This window comes from Montipora capricornis, chromosome 11 (assembly GCF_036669925.1).
Source record: "Montipora capricornis isolate CH-2021 chromosome 11, ASM3666992v2, whole genome shotgun sequence".
Taxonomy (NCBI): Eukaryota; Metazoa; Cnidaria; class Anthozoa; order Scleractinia; family Acroporidae; genus Montipora; species Montipora capricornis.
The window spans coordinates 16,096,046-16,119,010 of NC_090893.1; the positions used below are offsets into that span (position 1 = coordinate 16,096,046).

Here is a 22,965-nt window from a genome sequence, read left to right on the forward strand (position 1 = left end):
CTGAAAAGTAATCAGAAGGGCAAGATGAAACTTTCTGCAAAGTTAAAAAAATCTGTCTGGTGGATTCAGAGCCAGCTTAAAAAATCACAGAATTAAGGTGGCTCTGAATCTGCCCAAAAGAATTTTTTTAAACTTTGCAGACAGTATCACCTTGCCCTTCTCATTACTATTCAGAAATTTAAAAATGGGGATTACCGAGTTAGTTTTTGAGATATAAGCAACTAAAGACAAAATAAAGGGTGTTTTTACAGGGCTTGTCCGTTGCTACGGTGACATATTACGTCACAATAATGACTGTATCTCGTTCAGAAATAATTCGTGTTTCATGTGGTACTTAACAAATCGAAAGTGGTTCAGCGTTGTCTGTACTCTTATCGACAACGATATTCGTCATCACAGTGGTCAAAATGTTGTGGACTCACGAGGCATGGCCGAGTGAGTCTACAACAAATTTTGACCATCAGACCGTTTTAGACGACAAACGCAAAAACAATATTGCTTCAGTTTTAAGTATACAGAATCAAAACAACAGGAAACAAGGAAGAAGTAGTCAGAACAAGGATGGGCAAAAGTTTAAACTGAATGGATTTGAATGTGGGTTTTACAAACTGTTCTCCCTAACAGTTTTTTTTTTAACAATATCCTTGCCGTTTGTAATTTAAATTATGTATGCTCGACTGACATTTTTTTGTCACGAAGCTTTCAGTGCGTTGTGTTCTTTATTAACAACTGAGTAATTTCCGGGTTAACTTTGAGAAGGCAGTGTCACGCCATTTCAGACAAACTTCAAAACACTAAAAGACTTCCTTGCACCAATGAAACCCAAAAAAATGATGCTGTAGTTTTGTTGCCAATAACCATTAAAGTGCACTGAATCTATTCTTTGTTGTTTGAAGCCAAGGATGGAAATGGATTCAAACTTGAAAAAACTGGCCAGGTTTTTCAAGTTTGGAGACAATTTCTTCAAAAAGACACCAAAAATTAAACGTGAGTTGCTCTTTATTCCAGAAATATATTTCGTATCTTGTCAGTGGGTTGTCAGAAATGTTGTACGTGTGAGCAACAGTACTAATTTTAATTACATTTTTGCCCATTTTTGACCTAAAAACAGCAAATTAAGCATGACAATGCCCCTAAAAGTTGCATAGCAGGTATTGGTGCCAGTAATTAGTATAACTACACAAAATCAACTGCACTACCGTGTTGCAGCCCCTTGAAGTGAAACGTGAACTCCAGGGCACATAACAGAATTCATTTCTTATGGATGAACTCTTCAATGCATTCTTAAATGGCCTTTTGCCTCGTAACTCCCTCCAATTTGAATCTAAGCGGTATCCATAAGCAATTCAAGATACACCATTTACTTACTTTCACGATGCACAAGGAAAGAGATCGAATAGAGGCAATTATAGTTTTATAACACAACAAACGAACAAACATTTAACAAGATTCGGGCAACCTAGAATAACAAATTACCTTGTAATGTTCTTAGTCACAACCTGTTGAGAACGCGGAATAATTATTGATCCCACTGAAAAGAACTTAAGGGATATTGGTAGATTGTTTGCTTGCGTCAATCACAAATGAATAACCGTGATCACTTTAGCAAAATAAATACAGAACTACAGTATAGTGCGTTCTACAGTCGCTTTGGGAGCAAAGAAAGATATAGGGAAAGAAACAATCTTATAGCACCGAAGTTTAAGGATACTAGCATGAAGCCCACTCACATCACAAAGAAAAGCGCAGAGAAGCAACTCCTAAGTTGTTTTTTTTTTTAATGAGAAATGGCGGAAATGATAAAGAACACGGCCATGTAATTTATACTCATTGATAACACTGAGCAAATTAACGAAGCAGTTCAATAGAAATAGAGATCAAATGTTATCCAAAGAGTTCATTAATTGTTCCATTGCTATGAAAAACTACTGATGCTTTATTTCCGTGAAGTTTAAGGTTGTGGCCTCCGAATATACATGTGAGATTGGACGACAACAACAGCAAAGAATAGCTGTAACTAGTTTGATCAAACAATAAACAAACAGTCAACTAGATTACGCAGGGAAAAGTATCTACAGTGTCTAATCACCTTACAATGTCCTCGTTGGAAGAGGCTGAGCACCAACAGTCAATCCGGCTACAAATAAACAATTAAATGGCTAAGCAACATCGGTAGATTGTTTACGTGCGTGCGTCAGTTACAACTGAATGACCGCGTGACCGCGTGACGTAAAAACAATACTGACATACTTTCTTCCTTGATTTAAAGAAAAGGTGGTAAACTTGCCACCAATCTCTAGGGACACAGATAACAATGCTACAAATAGCTGGTGGACGAACAAAAGGAGCTAATGGGAAATCTTATGTTTTTGTCCAATAACATGGCGGCCGATGACGTAACTTGAAAACCATCTTTTGAGAAAACAACAGGAAGCCAGTAAAAAGAATCAGGCTTAAATTACTTGTTCATATTAATAAGTTTAGCATTTATTTTTTGATAAGAATTTTACCGCTTTCAGTCCAAACGGTGCTAATTGATGTGAGATCAGCAATTGGTGTGGCTTCCTCAACAAGGACAATTTATTTCATACAATCACGTTATGCATATGTTTATGCTTTTACAAACGCATTTCATTTAAACTTCCGCTTATCTCAAAGTAACCATGGCACAACTGGAGTGGCAAAGGTTAAAATGAAGGCCGAGGAGATTATTGCTTATTTAAGAGAGTTGTAACACGGATCGATACAAAATACCGTTAGGGAAGATATCGTTGACGTCACCAATTGTCCAATTGTCATTAATGTGTTCCTGTGGTTGGCACATTTAAACAATAAAAGCAATGTTTGTAAACAGATATCTTCGCTATTTAAAGTCATGCATTGACCGAAGGAAGGGGGATACAGTTCTTAAAGGAGGCAGATATCAGTCTGCTTGTTAGCACTTAAATTATTTAGCTATTTGTTCTCCGCAATTAAATAGTTGCAGAGGGGGTTTTGCTGTCCTTTCGCGATTTCCGACCACAAACGACCTATCTTATTTGCAAATCACTGACAATCACATTGAACTGAGAAAAATAGAGTAACGGAAACCTTGGTCACGGTCAAAAAAATCTGTTGCAATTAAATGCTGTAATTAACCGCAATTCATAATATCCCAACAATATTGCGACGAGGTGGGGAATTATTAAAGTGGGCAGACACGAGGGGACATGTTGCAGCGACAAAAAACTTGTGTAGTGCACACTGAGGCGACATGTAGCAGGGAAGCGTAGCGGGGTTATGCGCATGCAGCAGGTACAAAATCACAACGTGTGCACACACATGAAAATATTGCGGGTGCATGTCCCAGGGATATGTTGCAGCGACATGCCCCCTCGTGTAAACTGATACTTGAATAACTGTGCAACACCAATTTGTTGGTGATTTTGTCTTCGCGACGTGTCCCATGAAGTTTAGCTCGTTGAACATTAGGCTTTCACAGCAGGGTGACCGTAAGTGCATGTTTACTTCCTTTTGCTTGAGTTGTAGTTGCCTGTGAGCTTTGTTTGCACTTGCGTCCCAGGCTAAAGGAAATTATTTTGACGACGAACGAGTGAGAGAAAAGCACTGACTTGAACCATTGTAACTGCGCTACCTAAAGTGACAGAAGGTGCTGACTTGGCCGGAATACAAGTTGTAATAGAAAGCCAAAGGTCATCTCATTCTTTCGCTTGATCCGCCCCTGCTTTTAACTTCCTCGAAATATTGCTGTTACATAATGGAAATATAATCGGTCATTTGACCAACGACGGATTGAGGTTGCGAGAGGCATTATTCCGCAATATGACAAACTGCTATCCAAAAACGGCATTCTTTGAAAATTGGAATGAAAAACAGCTGGTCATGTCATCACAGGAATTAAACGATGCCTCTAATGTGCTCAGCTGTCCAGTGTGGACAAACGATAACTCTACTTAGGAGAACATGCGCCGTAGGGTTGTTATAGCCAAAAATTGCCTATTTGAACCTTACGGTGCCTGCGCACTCCTAGTGCTAACGTGAATGCACCAATTAGACTGAGACGCTTTTGATTGTTTTTCGCGAAAACTAATGAGAAGACACTTTGTTTCAGGTTCCCCAGGGCCGGGTTGTTCGAAAGCCGATTAACTTAATCCAGGATTAGCGTAAACTTTGCTTCATGCTTTCCACTTTTTGGTGAAAGTTTCTTTTGCTTGTTTTTTTTTTCCAAGATTGACTTCCTCCGATGTAAAGTTTTGCCAAATATCAGCGTTGAACAGCATTTGGGAGTAGAGAAATGAACTCCTTGGTTACTGATTTTTAATCCGGGATTAGCGTTAATCGGCTTTTGAACAACCGGGCCCAGAGCTCTTCTCTCCGCCCTCAGTCAAGAGAAGAGCTCTGGAGTCGAGATTGTACGAGAATTGTGGAAACCAGGCCATTAAACTAGTAATAGGTTGAGGTGACAATTGACTCGCTGTACTCCCGCTTGGACTGACATTGTCGAAGTGGTGTATTCTTGCTTTCAATCGTTTCTAAAAGAATGTACCTTTCTTCTCCACAAGGTCGCATTTCTTACTTCCACCATATTCGGTCTTTTTTGCTACCTCTAAATCACAGAGTTCGTGGGCAGTACTGAAAGTAACTGCCTTTCTTCCCTTGTGCAATATTAAAGGCCGTATTTATTGTAATCTCTTCTAATTTGACCGTCGCAGAACTATCCGAGTTTGCCGACGGAACCGTTGGTTACAGCCTTGTTTTATTCTAGTTGAAAGCCCCCACAAGGACAAATCGAAGTGAAAACAATGCAAGAATTAAGCCGTAACTTTCAGCACCGCCCGAGAAAACAAGGTAAGCAAGATATTTGTTACATCTTCAGATCTTTGAATCAAGCAACAAAAAGAAACTGGTGTACTGTACGTAGAATACTGTTCTGAATTCGCCAATTGAATCGCGCGTACTGTGGTACTATCTGAGAGATGTCAGGCTTTGAATAAGACGTACAAGTTAAAGCACGCCTTGGCGACATAGTCAAGCATGATCTGACCTGGCACGGGTGGATCCATACCGGTTTCCACCGTTTTACGGAAAGCGGTCAGAAACACGGGGAAGGAGACTTTCGAAAGTTAACATCCAAAACATTGCCTGGGGAGCATGCCCCTGCCTGGCATGAGCATGACCTGGTTATGGGTGAAAGGACTATTAAAATAGACAGTCTTCGGGTATTTCAATTGCACCACTGTGAAGAAAAGAAAATGAGATCACATCTGGGGTGACGAAGTGCACTTTATACCTGTTAAATCGTATTCGTTTCGGAGGTCGATCGTTTAGCTGGGACTATATCTGCATTATAACAGAAATCAAATTTTCAACTTTCAGATTTCTATACAACTGAAACTACTTTTTTAACTGAGAAGACAACGTGTTCAAAAACAACTCCGACAACCCTATGAAGACAAAGATTGACAAGTGCATTTTGATGTGGACATAACCTGTTTTCGACCAATGAAACTTTCAAAACTACGGGCTGTGGGAAAAAAAAAAAAGAAAAAACCGAATACACTCTTGCGACGTCAACAGTACAAGAGTTTGTTTAATGGCTAATGAATTATAGAGGATTGTAAGCGGTATTGATGTTTTGTGCAAAAAATGAAAACATTAAGATTGCTTACAGTAATAAAAAGTGGTGGAAATTAAACTATTTTGACCAACTTTTTTCCCTGCAGTTATTAGTAACCAATGAGCACTCACTTTGTACAAGGGAGCTTTTTTGGTAACACCGGGGATTAACTCGTGCTCCCTCTACCTTCTGCATAAATCGCACGAACTCAGAGATAATAACTTACTGGACTTTCACACTTGCTTTAATGGGTCTTCTACTAAAATAGTTTTCTTCTTAAAGTGTATTGTTCTCTAGTGAGTGGTTTCTCAGAAGTGCATTTTCAAATCAAAAGAGTGGCTTACTTATTCGCGCTCCGGGTCCAGGTAATGCACAGTGATTGGTCAGAGGAATCGAAGCCGCTTAGAATGCAATAACTTCAACTAGAAAAGAAACGCTTTACACCAACTCCGAAGGTGTACCTACTGCTGCACCAAACCGTCGTGACTGACGCTGACGACTAATTGCAGTGCTGCTAGCCATCGAACAAACTCATTTAAGACCAATCGCAGTGATTGATGGACCAGGATTGCTGTACCTAACTTGTTAGACAGTTCATGACTTGTCGACTAATAAACTTCTTGAAAGTACAACAAAGGACTTAACCAACCGAAGCAAACAAGGGAGTAAGAAATATTCATTATTATAATTAATCTACCTGTTTGAACAAAACCCTAAACCTGATAACGTACGTAGGATTAACGCAGTACTGTACCTAGAGTTTCCACAATAACAGTTGACCTCACAAAAAAAAACACACACACCAAAGGTTCCATTACGAAGAGTACACCGTTTGCATGACATCACGTACTAAAAGCAATTGTCATAATAGTCCTTTCACCTTCTTACTTAATTAACCCAGATGGATTAATTCCAAATAAGGAATATATTCCAGTCTGTCCGGATATGAATTAAATTGCTAAAGAGGTCAGCAGGTATACGCACTGAAGTATACGTTAGAGATGCCGAAACCCCTTTATAATTAGCAATGAAGTGCGTTAGCAAAATTAATTGTGTTTTCTAGTACGTGCATTTTGCCTGGCAACAGTGTGGCCTCTTTGCCGAAGCGGTCACTTCCTTTTTTTTACACCCTGTTTCATAACCTGAACACATTCAACGTGAAGTTCTTTCAGGCTGAATTATTAATTGCACACTAATAAATATAAAGAACTTCACACAACTTAAAATGAATCCAAACAATAGCAAAGATACTTTAGACACTCTTCACTGTAAAAAGCTTTGTGCCCTGCAGCACCATTCGTTATGCACAATTATCTTAAAAGATACGATAATGAAATCATTATCACACATTGCTTTGTTACGCGCCAAAAGTAAAACTTCAACGCGTCGTTACCAAACGAAACAAACATTACTTCCTCGTATTTTTTTTCTTCCTTAACACGTTTATATTGACGGGCAATAAAATAAAATGAACAAAAATTAGTCTCCTCGTCATTCTTTATAAGTAAGGCACTGGCCAGTCAGGATGTTCCTTCCAGACAACAATAAAAGTTTGATATGTTTCTTTACAAGATAACTAAACTATGACTAGGTATGTCGTCTTGTATTTACCTATGATAGTTCATTACACCGCACGTTTTGCTTAATAAGGGGTTCCTACCAAGAGAGGATGAAGGGAAAGAACACATCTTGACTTTGTAGAGCCCGCAGATAGCGGGATACATTGTCCATCCAGGACATACACTCATGGACAAAAGTTGTTGAGACACATGAAATTACCAGCCTTTTTTCCCTCGGTATAAATTTTTCTCTCTCCCCTCGTGAAAGGTAGCCGGCCCTTCCCCATTTTTTAATGTTGGAAACAAATAAACATCCACGAAGCGTTTTGCAACATTGTTTGGGGGGAGGGAAGGGGTGGTGACTACAGATAAAAAAAGGTGTTTTCATTCAAATACAAAATGCTATTGTTAGTTCGAAAGCGTTAGGTTTTGTAAATTGTCTCAACACTTTTGTGATTGTAGATAAACGACCAAGCTATCGGGTGAGTTCTACTAGCTCAATGTAAGAGCATCCGACCGGTGTTACGGAGTTCGTAGGCCCGAATCCTGCCTAGGACTCTGATTGTTACTTTGTCCGTTGCCTAGCAACGTGTAATCAAGGCTTGGAATTGTTTTAAGGTATTTTGGGGGCCAAAATAACACGACAGCGAGATCCTCGGTTATGGAAGCAGAGCGTTTTGCCAAGTCCCTGATTTATATCAAGTAATTAATTAATTATTGTGAAGTTGCTTACACAATGAGGAACAAATGTAAGGACTTTGACAGTATCTTAATACCACTGAAATCTCGTGGTACATGTAAAATAAGTTTCCAACCTTACTATAGGAAAATTTACGTATCTTTTATCTACCTTAACTGAGGTATGGGTGATATATATATATATGACTGCCAGTGGAAAAACTGAAGACTTCATCTGCTATAACAGTGCTCGATGGTTAAACCAGAGCTGTGAATAAGATGAATTACTGGAGTCGGACTAGTTCAAAAACATTTAATTGCTACTCGGAGTTTCATGCTTTTCATCAGGCAACTGACAACAATAACGGTTACATGAAAAGATATACAAATTTGAAAGTGGGGAACAATGCTTACTAGCATAACGTGTCAAGATGTGATTGGACGGCAAAAGCGCTAAACGATCGGGTAAGACTATTTTAGGTGAACGCGCTACTTAACAGAAATTTCTTAGAATGTCTACAGGTTGATGTCATTTCGTTTCTGTGGTTAAGTGTCGACATTTCCGGCTTACAAATTATGAAATATTTTTCCCATAGGCAAAGATTACATTTTTTGTTGGCATTAGAATACGACCTAGCTTGCTTTACTTTTTTCCTCTTAATCTGATAATTGTTGTTCTGTTCTTTTAGACTCCATATATACTTGCTGAGCTCGGTTACGTATTTGTACCGTTCGTGCCTGAAAGAACATGTATGGTTTCTGTAGCGCTCCTTGAATGTTGTATCACACAGACCGATGTATGTCTCTTTTGTCTGGAGGTCACGACCTCTGCTTGGTAGACAATGTTCCGGGTGTTACAATTTCCCTCAAGTGGGCAGGAATTCTTGTCTCGGCAATTACAGTTGTCATCGATTTTTTCTGATTGATTTGATGATTTACTGATCTGGGCTTTGTTGTGGCTGGAGATGATGGTTTTTACGTTTCTCATACAGCTGTAGCTCAGCTTAAGGGTGTTCGGTTGAAGATTTTGTGTAGTGGATTGGATTTAGGAAATTTCATCCGACAAAGATTGCTTTGACAAGGCCAAAGGTGTGTACCAAGATGCGCTTAATAAAAGTGGCTACAAGTACAACCTGTCATACAAAACGCCAATTCCTCGTGCATCACGAAAGAGCAAGAACCGTCAAAGAAACATCACGTGGTTTAACCCGCCATACAGCCAAAATGTGGAAACAAAAGTCGGTAAATGCTTCCTCCAACTAATTGATAAACATTTTCCTTTTCATGTAACCGTTATTGTTGTCAGTTGCCTGATGATTGCTTCATTAGAAGCATGAAACTCCGAGTAGCAATTATATATATATATATATATATATATATACATGTTTTTTTCTTTCAATAACTTGCGCTCGATCATAATCGAAAGCAAAATGGCATACCGATGTATCAGAGGAAAAGTAGTTTTCTGACGTTTAAGACGTCGTTTCTGGCAAAAAAAAGCAATAAATAGTGGGTTACTAAATTGCATTACCGGCTTCCGTCCTGATTGGTAAGGAAATAAAATAACTATCGTAATTCATGAAACCGTTTGTGCTTAGTTAATAACCGAACAACAATTCCTATTCAATCAAGTGTCAATGTGACATGTAGACCTCAAAAGCTAAGTTCACTTTACATACGTAACTGGCAATCAGCGATTTCATGTCAGCTATCTGCAAGAGGGCCGAAGAACCCGACCTGGCCATGGTGAATGCAGGCAATATCACTTTCAGGTACGTATACTAGCTAAAGGACTTCGTAAAACAACTACATGGGCGAAGATTTTGAAACCATTTCTCTGTGAAGAATGTACCTGCTCCTTTCAACAACTTGCTGATTAAAGATATGTACAATGATGTACAGCTTGTTCGTGTCGCCCAAATTCAAAGGTGACATCATCACCAATTAGCACAAATGGTGCCCAGTATTTTATGGCGGAGTACTTTCTCCAGCAGCAGAGTACTTTCTTCTCCCGAAGAAATTTCATAGCATGGTGAAGGGCTAAACTTGCACTTTTTCTATCTGCCAAGTGTCCATAGAAACTTTTCATGAACAGCAAGGTCACCTCATCATCAATTGGCCAGAGTGACACCAGAACAGACCTGGCGCCAGCACACAGGAAAGCCCTTGCTATTCCCACAACACCCTCAGCTTTCACCTCTCCCTCACCACTTTGACAGCAGCTCAGCACAACCAGTCTTGCCTGAAGGCGAACTGCGTGAACATCGCTCATTGTCAACATGTAATCTTCCTTTTCGGGCCTCCGGGATGTGCGTTCGGGATTTGGGGCCAAAACAATTTCTCCGAATTGTTCATCTCCATGTGCAGCAATGTGGATTAAAGCAACTGACTTCATTCTTTTCAGCACCTCAGATTTCGTTGCATTTCTTCCAGTGAGAGGTGTGGTATGCAGAAGTTCCCCTATCATCTCTACTTCTTTTTTTGCACATGGCAACTGTTTATACCTGGGTCCACCGGTGCCATAAGTGACTTCCTCTAAGCACGGATCGCCCACAAGCAGAGCTTCACTGTTACTAAAGAATTCGTCAGGTGCACTAAGGATCACTTTTAAAGCGGTCAACGAGGGAACAGTACGGATCCTGACAGAGTCACTCAATGCAGAAAAAGGGGCCAAGCAAAATGGTCCGTCGGGAACAAAGACTAAGTCATCGCCCTGGAGCAAGTCTGTGATAGGACTGACTAAGACATCATACAAGGGCTGCAAAGAGTTCCTAGAGAAGCCCAAGGACTTAAAGGGTTTCATTAATGAATCCGCACTTCCATTTTCAATTTCCTTCTGCCGAAACTTTATCTCGCTACCTTCTCTTAGCAGCCAGAAACTGATCGTGTTCCCCTCAAGGGCAGTGAAAACTGTTTGAGAAGAAATATCTTTTATTACAGCGGAGATTGTTTCCTTCATCGTAACCTCCTTTAAAGGTTCTTCATTAACTCCGTGTCGCATCTTCAAAACGTCTGCCAAAGCCTGTGCTCGTCCTTGCTCAGCAGCATACAAAGCTTCATCAACTTCTCTATGCTTTAAAAGAGCTGTCCACAGAGCGGTGTAAGCAAACTGATTTTTGTCACGAAAGTTTATTTTCCATGTATCCTCAGACTGAAGAAGACGCCTTGTTTCATCAAAATTCTTTATACTTAAACGATAGTAATTAAGAGCTTTGCACAAGGAGCCTAAAAATTCGTGAGCACGACCTAGCCAATAACAAGCCATTCCCTGCTGTATTGGATCCTCCGTTTCCTTAGAAATTCTAAGCTGCTGTTCAATGAAGAGAAGCGCATTTTCATTTTCACCGGTACTGAAAAAAGCTCTACCAAGATTGCCACAAGCTCTTCCCTCCCCGGCCGTATCCCCACATTGTTTCGCAATACTGAGATCTTGTTTGTGGTACTGTAAGGCTTGCTTTAAATCGCCACGACTGTGATAAGCGTTGCCGAGATTGGAATAGGCTTTTCCTTCTCCGGCCCTATCTCCTACTTCTTTTGCAATACCGAGATGTTTATTGTGGTACTCTATGGCTTTCTTAAAGTTACCTAAACTGTGATATGCATTTCCGACATTGGCATAGGCGCCTCCTTCCCCGGCCTTATTCCCCACTTCTTTTGCAATACTAAGATTTTTAATGTGATACACTATGGCTTGCTTAAAATTGCCTAGACTGTGATAAGCGTTGCCGAGATTGCAGAAGGCTCCTCCTTCCCCGGCCCTATCCCCTATATCTTTCGTTAGGCTGAGATGTTGATTGTGGTACTCTATGTCTTCCTTAAAATTACCTAAATCGTGATATGCATTCCCGAGATTGCCATAAGCTGATGCCTCCCCGGCCCTATCCCCGACATCTTTCATAATAGAGAGATTTTGTTTGTGGTATTCTATGGCTTGCTTAAAATCGCCCTGACTGTAATAAGCATTACCGAGATTGCCAAAGGCTCTTCCTTCCGCTGCCCTATCCCCTACATCTTTTGCAATACTGAGATCTTGTTTGTGGTACTGTACAGCTTGCTTAAAATCGCCACGACTGCGATAAGCGTTGCCGAGATTGCAGTAGGCTTTTCCTTCTCCCGCCCTATCCCCTACTTCTTTTGCAATATCGAGATGTTTATTGTGATACTCTATGGCCTCCTTAAAATTACCTAAATTGTGATATGCATTCCCAAGATTGCCACAAGCTGTTGCCTCACCGGCCCTATCCCCTACATCTCTCTTTATAAAAAGACTATGTTTGTGGTACTCTATGGCTTGCTTAAAATCTCCCAGACTGTTATAACCATTCCCGAGATTGTTAAAGGCCCTTCCTTCCCCAGCCCTATCTCCTACTTCTTTTGCAATACTAAGATCTTGGCTGTGGTACTCTATGGCTTGTTTAAAATCGCCCTGGCTGTGATAAGCGTTTCCTATATTGCAATAGGCTTTTCCTTCCGCGGCCCTATCCTTTACATCTTTTGCAATACTAAGATGTTGTTTGTGGTACTCTATGGCTTGCTTAAAATCGCCCTGACTGTAATAAGCGTTACCGAGATTGCCAATGGCTCTTCCTTCCCCAACCCTATCGCCTACTTCTTTTGCAATACTAAAATCTTGTCTGTGGTACTCTATGGCTTGATTAAAGTTACCCAGACTGTAATAAGCGTTGCCGAGATTGCAATAGGCTCTTCCCTCCCCGTTCCTATCCCCTACCTCTTTTGCTAAACTGAGATATTGTTTGAAGAAATCTATGGCTTCCTTAAAATTACTTAAATTGAGGTATGCATTCCCGAGATTGCAATAAGCTCTCCCTTCCAAGGCCCTATCGCTTACTTCTTTTGCAATACTAAGCCCTTGTTTGTGGTACTCTATGCCTTGCTTAAAATTGCCCAGACTTTGATAACCAACGCCGAGATTGCAATTGGCCCTTCCCTCTGCGGCCCTATCCCTTACTTCTTTCGCAATAATAAGATCTTGTGTGTGGTACTCTTTGGCTTGCTTAAAATTGCCTACACTTTGATAAGCAATGCCGATATTCCAATAAACTTTTCTCTCCCAGTTCCTGAGACCTATTTCCTTAAAAATGGTTAATGCTTCAGTGTAATTTCGTATGGCCTGATTAAAATCGGCGACGCTATGAAAGTACTTGCCCAGATTGAAACAAGCAATACCCTCCTCTCCTCTTTTCCCCTCTTTTTTTGCAACACTAAGTTCTTGATTATGCTGCTCCAAAACGTCCAACTTTTTATCCACCATTTTTTGATAATCAGAACTGGGACCTAGGGGATAAATGAATTAAAACACAAGAAGTTTAATGCCCTGACGACAAATGCTAAAAGTAGCAAGATCAACAGTGAAGGAATAACTATCTTAAGCCATTATTTTGAAACGAAGTGCCTTTCTTCATCAAGGTTTTTTGAAAAAAAGATTTCGGTTTACGGAGAGGTTACAGAATCATGAAAAGAAATATATTTTGAAATATGACAAAATACTTGGCTACCGTAAATCCTCTATTTAATTAATTAATCAACACAATTTTTTTTTTCTGGACCGGCAAGTCTGGAAAATTGAAAAATCCGTAGAAAATTGGCGTTACTTCCGTTTCTTTCTAAATTTGGCAGAGCGGATGTTTATGATATTTGCCAATCACTGGCCAGTTTTTATTAGAACCGGTTGAAATGACATTATAATATGATAATCCGAAAGTCGCCATGGAGTGAGCAGAAACGGCCCGCACCGAAGGGGATGAAATCCAGGGAATTTTAGTTGGAATCACAGAAAAAAATTACATAGTGAGGTTCTTTAGACCTAAAGCCCGCTCTCTAGTAAGCTCCCCCTCTCAAATGTGCTTGGAATAAATAACCACCCGGGGGACTTAATGGAGGATTTAAAGATGAATCAAAAGTGTGACAAAGCAGTGAAGGAAACAGTAGAAATGTACAGGAAAAGGATGGCATCATATTTTGATCTTTCTTATCTAAAACTCTCTGGCATCAAATGCTACCGGTATCTAACCAACATAAAAAAAGACACGGTTGACGTCAATATGAGTGTAATGCATTCATATTTCTGCAATTTTCTTCGATTGACGTGAGCCTCGTTATTAATATTTTTTATTTGTATTATTTTTTCGGCCTACATCGCAATTTAACAGAATTTGAAGTCCAGAGATTATATTCTCGGTAGAAAAACTGCATGAAACTGCACTAATGGACCTAACTTAGCCAAAAAAATTCGCTCCCTTCTATTTCATTACAGTTCTTTGTCTGGATACTAGGTTAATCGGTGTTTTTTGATCCAGAAACTTCTAATGAGCCAATCGATATTCCTAACACGTTTCCCGTGGAAGGGGCTGCTGGTCACGACACGATTGGCCGTTTATATGATAGAGACGTATAAATCGTCCACATAAATTATGCGTCTCTCATGTAGTGTAAAGACGGGACGAACTTAGCAAAAATAATTTGGTCTGTCTGTTGAATTCGTGTACTATTGTAAAGACGGCAAAAGAGACGTACTAAAGGAAAAAAACGAAAGTTTTAAAAAGTTTTTGTGCAAGCTACTAGTTAAAATTGGGCTTCATGAGTTACTAGTCTGTCAGTTTTGTTTTGCTCATAACTTGCTCTGTTTGCGATACTTGCATTCTTTACTTTAATTTGGCTTTATCAGTTTTTGTATTACTTTTTGTTTTGGTTTTTTCATCCGAAAGGACGTTGTAAATTTGTTATGTTCGTTTCTGAGGAAGGCTTTTTTTTATGAACCAACGAACGATACAGGCGCTCAACTAGGTAGCAGCATTATAGAGCCGCGCGCAAAAGTATCGAGCTGCAGGTGAAAAACATGTCGAGTGATTAAAGCAATGTAATGTAACAATAGAAAATTAATAAGCCAATCACATCGCGGAAATTTTGCTTGTGACATAATTTAATGTTAAAATGCAGATTCCATGGAGATTTTAGTAGAGACCGATGAAAGCGCGTGTTTTGAAGTGTGACGTCATTAGACAAACTTGCATGACGCGCGCGACTATTGATGATCTTGTGTTCGGAGGTGAGTGAAAACACATTTTTTCCTATTTCCCTGACAATCGTGTTGTGTACACTTGCTTTGTGTGTTCTTTAATATTTATTTTCTAACCAGCGTGTTCTATATTGAGTGAATGAGCTCAAAACTAAACCGGCGTACGTGTTCTTCTTGCCGCTGTTGTCAATTTCGGCAGTCGCTTCGCGGGTAGAGCAGTTTGTTTTTCGTTTAGTAACCATTGCGTTGTGGACAATTTAATTTAATTGTCAAAGGAAAAAGGTTGTCTGCAAAGTACACAATTCAACGATCTTTTTTACTTGTAATTCATGGCTGTATCAGACAAAATAAAAATTCTACAAGTGAAACAACTTTTAGAGATTGATTCTCCATTACATGTTTCACACTGAAAAGTTTGAAAACGCTTTGCCGATTTTTTACATGGCACTGCTTTTATTCAACTTAATTATTGTATATCCCTGTTAAAATTACGGCCGTTGAAAACTTACAGCAGTACTTTCCGTATTATTGCAAAACACGTTGACATTGTTGTTGGAGATAAAAAGTGTGCAATTTCTATTGTACTATTGTTAACTAGATAAGTTGAATTTCAGTCATTTCAAATAAAAAAATTACAACTTCTGTTGGGTATTTTGGAACTCTGATACAAATCTGCAAACTATGTGTTGACTCTCTCGTTGGCACTTAGCGATAGCTATTTCTAGTTTGTAAAATATTAGCAGGGAAAACGCTTTGAAGCCAGGGGCCCTAAAACCGTACCTCGGAGACAAAAACGCGTCTCCGCCTCGCAGAGGAGAGAGTTGAAAAGGCGGTTAAAGCTGTGGTTGCAAAAAAGGCTGCAGAACGTGCTTCTTCAAATCGTTCTTCTTCTTCGCGTCCGTTTCCATTCTCCTCTCCTAGTAGCACTGCTTCTGTGGGTCCTAATTTTGCTCGTTCTAGTAATCAATGGCTCGCTGCTCCTCGCCGTTTAACTGAATCTTCTGTTAGGCCTGGAAACTACTTTGCTTGCGGCAAGATAAGTGGCCACTAGAGATCGGAATGCACCCACAGTTTGCAGTTATCGGGAGCTAATGTAGATAAGCAATGACTAGATACTGAGGATCAAGGTAAAATATAGATAAGCAATGACTAGATACTGAGGATCAAGGTAAGAGTGTTTCCTCCTTTGTAAATTGGCCGTTGGCTCCGTGGAATTTGATCCCGAAGAGTTTCATATATAGCATAAACCTTTTGAGTGTCAGTAGACCATGTTTGTTCTTTCTGGTGATTCTGTGAAGGTGTCGGTTAAAGCTAGGGGGATTATTAAAAGCTGTGGAATTCTGGCAAACCACTCCCGTGCCTGATTTCATCTTAATAATTCAGGAGGGTTACAAAATACCATTTGTGTCTACCCCGCCGTCAACGCATTTTTTTCTTTGCAGAGCGTAGCGCATTTTTGCCTTTACGAGGGATTCTGATCCGGGTGTTACGAGATATTTTCAAGTTCACGGTTCTGACATTCGGCCTGTCCAGTGCACTGTTCATTTTCAGTAAGTTATTAAACCTTTTGAAAACTCTTTGGAGATTCCTGGGCGTGCCTATGATGGTGTTGAAGCCAGTCGCTCGGTAGACATTGCTTTGTCTAACAGTTCGTTGGTTCGATCGGATCATGCCCGTGCGGGTTTTCTTGTTAATGCGGAAAAGTCAGATTGACATCCTAGGCCTTATTCTTTTATGGTTTGGATACAATATAGACACCGTTTTGGAAATAATTTCGGTCACTGATTCTACAATTGATAAGCTTTTTTCCGAACTCGTGGATATTTGGGTTTTTGGAGGAGTCTCATTATGTGCACGTTAAGCTAGTTGCTGCTACTATCAACCAAATTATTTAACTCTTTGTCGTCCAGTTGCGGCACAGTTATCCGGATTAAAACAAGGTACTTTCATTTCGGTATTAATTCTCGTCATTCCTGGAATTTATCGGTTTTTCTTCCCGATTAAGGCAAAGAGGAGTTGTTTAGCTTGTGAGATAATTAAAATACTTTGATTAGTAAGAATAGGCTTACGAGGACTGAAACAACTCTTGAACTTCCTAACAATCAGAGAATAACTCAAAACCAATCAGAAATAGCAAATACATTGAACCAGCACTTCGCATCCGTCGGACCAAAGCTTGCAGATAGCATACCACCACCCACTAGCTAGTGGCTTTAAAGACTACCTTTGGAATTCAAACTACCCCAATTCTTTCTAATTTGTTGCTGTCACTTGTACCGAAATTGAAATGGAAATTTTGAGTACTTCATTAAGTTAGCATACGGACTTTACTCTTGCCCAGTTCATCTTCTCAAGTCTGCATCGCGCCATGTCTTAGCTAAACTAATGAATTCATCTATTAATTAAAGCTGAAAGCACGCTTAAGTAATTCGGGTACATAAAACGGATGATGATCCAAGCAATTATCCTCCAATATTGTCATAATCTGTTTTCAACCGAATATTCAAAATAATAATGTATACACGTCTTAAATCCTTCATAGATAAGAATGACATGTTTTTTAAGTCGCAATATGGATTTAGAAAGAATTATTGCATTCAGCATGGAATTCTAGGTATTCTCAACAAAATTCAAACTAATATGGATGAAAAGGTATACTCCTCTGGTATTTTCTATGACCTAAGAAGGCCTTTGACATGGTGGATCATAATATATTGATATGTTATGTTTTTAAAACGTTATTTATCTGAGGTTGAGCGTTATCTGGGGGTCCCGGATCATTAAAGTCTTCGCCCTCTTTCGAAGTGCCTGTTAATAGGCCTATTTCTTATTTTAAACGATATTTTAAACGTAGTTTTAAAGACATACTAACGGATATTTCTCAATTTGGTACCCATTCTTTAGGGGCAGATGGCTCCTCTGCAGCTGCTGATGTGGGTGTGCAGGATCGGCTTGAAAAACCGTCTCTGCTACATATGGATGTGTAAATGACAATTTGGATTCTAGGCTTTTTTAGCACCACGGTAGATGAAAAACCGTTGATATGTAAATGATAATTTGGATTCTAGGTTGTGGGTTTCAAGAATGTTGGGTATTTGAGTCTTTGGTTTTGTTTTTGATTTTCCCTTTCTTTGATTCTACCTCATATCGCGTTGGGCAGTGGATTGACTGATACATCTTTAATAACTTTGACACATAGAAGTCTCGTTGTAGTGAAGTCAGAATCAAGAATAAAACTTGAGCGTCCAACTGAGAAGTTCTTACGAGATGTAACCGTTGCAAATGGAACAGAAAGAACAAGAAGTCATTTTATACTGGAGCAAACTGTGCAAAGTAAGTCATTTACTCATTTACGTTGCCCGCGCGCTTTGAGTCCAAATGGAACCACAAAACGAAAAGCGTCACGATAAATTGTTACTTCCGGTTTTCATCAAATTTGGAGTGTTAATTGTGAATATAATAAGCCAATCATCAACCACTTTTTAGCCAGGAATCTTGAGTAAGGCATATGCAACAGGGCTCACAAGGCAAAACAAATGGCAGCGACTGTCAAGGGCTTTATGTGGTTCGTTTGTGCAAACAAAATTGCTTTTTATAGACTGTTCGAATTAACAAATCGAATGTGGTTCAGCGTTGTCTGTACTCTGATCGAGAACGATATTCGTCATCACAGTGGACTCACGAGGCGCACACTTTTTATTTCACAGCGTGACCAAAATCATGACACGAAGAAAGATCAAGCGTTGTCTATAACTTTCTCGCAATATGATTGGTTTATTTCCCAAAATGGGTATTCCTGATTGGCTAGTACCTTGCATGACATAATGACGCGAGCATGACGCGTATGGCGTTGTCTAGACTCTCATAGACAACTGCAAATTAGCCAATCAGGTTGCGAGATTACAAGCAATTGTGGTAAAAACACAATAGACCAATTTCGATATATTAAAATTCAGTCCTAAACAAAAGGCATCATCTCGAGGCTCTGGGGAATAAATATAAAGATTTGTATGAGTTTATTTCGCAGAGCCTCGACATGATGTCTTTTGTTTGGAACTGAATTTTAATATATCGAAAAAGGGCTATTGCCATTGTTTGTCGCCATAGAGAAATAACAGGTGTTTACACGGATAATTTAAAAAAAATTGAAAAAGAAACACTTCTTACCCAACCTTTTGCGCCAAAACATGCAATTTTGAATTTTTCTTCATTTTTTCCCAAATTTTTTGAAATATTTTTGCAAATGTTCGTACTTTTTTTTCTGCAAGCTCCTAGGTTTTTATGCTGATTTTATGTATTTATTTTTTACTGAAAAGCCTATTTTGTAACCTTTCAAATGAGATATTGTAGGCCAAATTGCTATAAATATTAGTTCAGAAAAGGTAATTACATATTTCATGTTTTCAACCAGACGAAAATGAGTAATGAGGGCTGTTTAACATGAATCGAGAGCAAATGACTGTTATCGAAATAGTCAATTGTTTCATTGAGGGTCAAGTTGTTATAGGAATGGAAATATATGAGGCTCTAATCTTGGTTAGCTTTAAAGGTGCTGTGTCACGAAATTTAGCCAAATTCAGGCACTGTAAACTGGCAACTAAATCAAGCGAAGGGTAAAAAAAAATATATATATATGTATATATATATATAAATGTGTAAATGTGAAGGTCGAGTCAACCTTGGCGTAAAGTGCTCAATGCTGTGGTAGCAGAGCTAAGTATACATAAATTGAAAGATTAAAGAGGACGCATCGATTCTCTGTTACTCTGAGTTTCGCGCCTAAGCGCTCGTCAGACAGAACTTTTCTCGTCAGACAGACCTGACGAGCGCTTAGGCGCGAAACTCAGAGTAACAGAGAATCGATGCGTCCTCTTTAATCTTTCAATTTATGTATATATATATATATATATATATATATATATATATCTACTTGAAACATTAAAGGACGGTTTGAATAACACAGCAAATGCAAAAGGAGGCAGAGATGGGCAAAACTGAAAAATATTCAAATGGATTTGAAATTTGGGTTTGTGCTAACTGTTCACACTAACAGTATATATATATATTTTTTAAGGTTATCGTTGTTGTTTGTAACTCAAATTACCGGTATGTCTTCTCGACAACATGTTTTTGTAACGAAGCTTTGCATTGTGTTTAAAAGTAATTTTTTGGGCTAACCTTAAGTTTCATAGCGGGTAGAGGCGAGTAATTGGAAAAACTATAGAAAATAAACTGCACTGCCATGATGCAACCCCTTTAGTGGGGCTTCAAAGGGAGGAAACATTAAAGAAGTCTTATGGTTAAATTTGCGTCGTAACTCCCTCCTGTTTGAATCTAAACAGATAAAAAAAACTATGAAACTAGTACTCTTACTGTTCAGGAAAAAAATTAAGAAACATCTATTCATTTACTTACTTTTTCGCTGTCTAGGGAAAAAAAATGGAGGACAGTATAGTTCGATCACACACACACACACACAAAAAAGATAACTTTATCGAGCTAGCTGGCATGACTAATTACCTTGCAATGTTCCTTGTTAACCAGTTGAGCAGGAATAAGGAATTCGGCTGTAAAAAAATTAAGAGATTAGCAATGTTAGTTGATTGTTTGAGTTCGTGTTCGTCTTTGGCTTCATGTCACACCTTCCATTTGAAATTTAACCGATCAGGAAACTGAAACTTACCGCTCCTAGGAAAAACGAAACTTGTATTGTCTTTCTTTCTTTCTTTCTTTCTTTCTTTCTTACTTTCTTACTTCTTACTTAGTCTTACTTACTTACTTACTTTAATTACCTACTTACTTACTTACTTACTTACTTACTTACTTACTTACTTACTTACTTACTTACTTTTTCGATGAACAGCTGAGCAAACGGAATAGAGGGTAATGTAGTTCGATCAAACAACAAACAAATAACTGCGTATTCCCAGAAGACAAAATAGTTTAAGGTCAGGCTCGAGAGGATCTCAACACTTAGAAAACTCTCTCTTTAGAACAACATTGTTTCCCGTAACAGCAATGTTATCGTACCATATGAATCACCGATTATTTCCAAACATGATGGGATCATTATTATGATGTAATAAGTTACCTTGGCAACGGGAAAGCCCAGCAAATACACCCTACATTTTGGATTTAGTTACTCATATCCAAAAAACAAACTGGGTGATCCAGCTTTTTTACCTCTGAAAAGTGATTAGAAGGCCACGATCAAACTTTCTGCAAAGTTAAAAAAAATTGTCTCGTGGATTCAGAGCCATCTTTAAAAAAATCACAGAATTAAGGTGGCTCTGAATCCGCTGGACAGAATCTTTTTAAACTTTGAAGAAAGTTTCATCTTGCCCTTCTGGTTACTTTTCAGAAATAAAAATTGGGGGTCACCCACTTCGGTTTTGAGATAAAAGGAACTAAAGACAAAATAAAGGGGGTATTTACAGGGCTTCTCCGTTGCTACGGTGACATATTACGTCACAATAATGACTGTAACTCGTTCAGCAATAATTCGTGTTTCATGTGGTACTTAACAAATCGAAAGTGGTTGTCTGTACCCTTATCGACAACGATATTCGTCATCACAGTGGTCAAAATGTTGTGGACTCACGAGGCGTGGCCGAGTGAGTCTACAACAAATTTTGACCATCAGACCGTTTTAGACGATAAACACAAAAACAATATTGCTTCAGTTTTAAGTATACAGAATCAAAACAACAGGAAACAAGGAAGAACTAGTCAGAGCAAGGATGGGCAAAAGTTTAAACTGAATGGATTGGAATGTGGGCTTTACAAAATGTGGTCCCTAACAGTTTTTTTTTAACAGTATCCTTGCCGTTTGTAATTTAAATTATGTATGTTCGACCGACATTTTTTTTGCCACGAAGCTTTCAGTGCGTTGTGTTCTTTATTAACAACTGAGTAATTTCCGGGTTAACTTTGAAAAGGCAGTGTCACGCTATTTCAGAGAAACTTCAAAACACTAAAAGACTTCCTTGCACCAATGAAAACGAAAAAATGATGCTGTAGTTTTGTTGCCAATGACCATTAAAGTGCACTGAATCTATTCTTTGTTGTTTGAAGTCAAGGATGCAAATGGATTCAAACTTGAAAAAACTAGCCAGGTTTTTCAAGTTTGGAGACAATTTCTTCAAAAAGACACCAAAAGTTAAATGTGAGTTGCTCTTTGTGCCAGAAATATATTTCGTATCTTGTCAGTGGGTTGTCAGAAATGTTGTACGTGTGAGCTACAGTACTAATTTTAATTACATTTTTGCCCATTTTTGACCTAAAAACAGCAAATTAAGCATGACAATGCCCCTAAAAGTTGCATAGCGAGTATTGGTGCCAGTAATTAGTATAACTACACAAAATCAACTGCATTACCGTGTTGCAGCCCCTTGAAGTGAAACGTGAACTCCAGGGCACATTACAGAATTCATTTCTTATGGATGAACTCTTCAATGCATTCTTAAATGACCTTTTGCCTCGTAACTCCCTCCAATTTGAATCTAAGTGGTATGCATAAGCAATTCAAGATACACCATTTACTTACTTTCACGATGCACAAGGAAAGAGATCAAATAGAGGCAATTATAGTTCTATAACACAACAAACGAACAAACATTTAACAAGATTCGGGCAACCTAGAATAACAAATTACCTTGCAATGTTCCTCGTCACAACCTGTTGAGAAGGCGGAATAATTATTGATCCCACTGAAAAGAAATTATTGGATAACTTAAGGGATACTGGTAGATTGTTTGCTTGCGTCAATCACAAATGAATAACCGTGATCACTTTAGCAAAATAAATACAGAACTACAATTGTAGTATAGTGCGTTCGACAGTCGCTTTGGGAGCAAAGAAGAAAGATATAGGGAAAGAAACAATCTTATAGCACCGAAGTTTAAGGATACTAGCATGAAGCCCACTCACATCACAAAGAAAAGCGCAGAGAAGCAACTCCTAAGTTGGTTTTTTTTTAAATGACAAATGGCGGAAATGATAAAGAACACGGCCATGTAATTTCATACTCATTGATAACACTGTGCAAATCAGCGATGCAGTTCAATAGAATAGAG

General features: G+C 38.9%; 2 protein-coding genes across 2 annotated transcripts in view; both read right to left on the minus strand.

Moving 5' to 3' along the window:
* The window catches only part of LOC138023117 (tetratricopeptide repeat protein 28-like), a 22,390-nt gene extending 20,096 nt beyond the window's left edge, over positions 1-2,294 (minus strand). Inside the window, exon 1 of the mRNA XM_068870148.1 lies at positions 2,090-2,294. The gene's annotated coding sequence lies outside the window, so the exon portion shown is untranslated. The remainder of the gene's footprint in view (positions 1-2,089) is intronic.
* A 4,138-nt stretch (positions 2,295-6,432) lies between these two features.
* On the minus strand, positions 6,433-13,126 carry LOC138023118 (tetratricopeptide repeat protein 28-like). Its single transcript, XM_068870149.1, has one exon. The coding sequence runs from the start codon at positions 13,124-13,126 to the stop codon at positions 9,731-9,733; it is 3,396 nt and encodes a 1,131-aa protein (XP_068726250.1). The 3' UTR covers positions 6,433-9,730.
* Between the last annotated feature and the right edge of the window lie 9,839 nt (positions 13,127-22,965).

Bases quoted from the DNA above. Each gene is read 5' to 3' on its own strand.
- LOC138023118 (XM_068870149.1), bottom strand. From the start codon at position 13,126: ATGGTGGATAAAAAGTTGGACGTTTTGGAGCAGCATAATCAAGAACTT.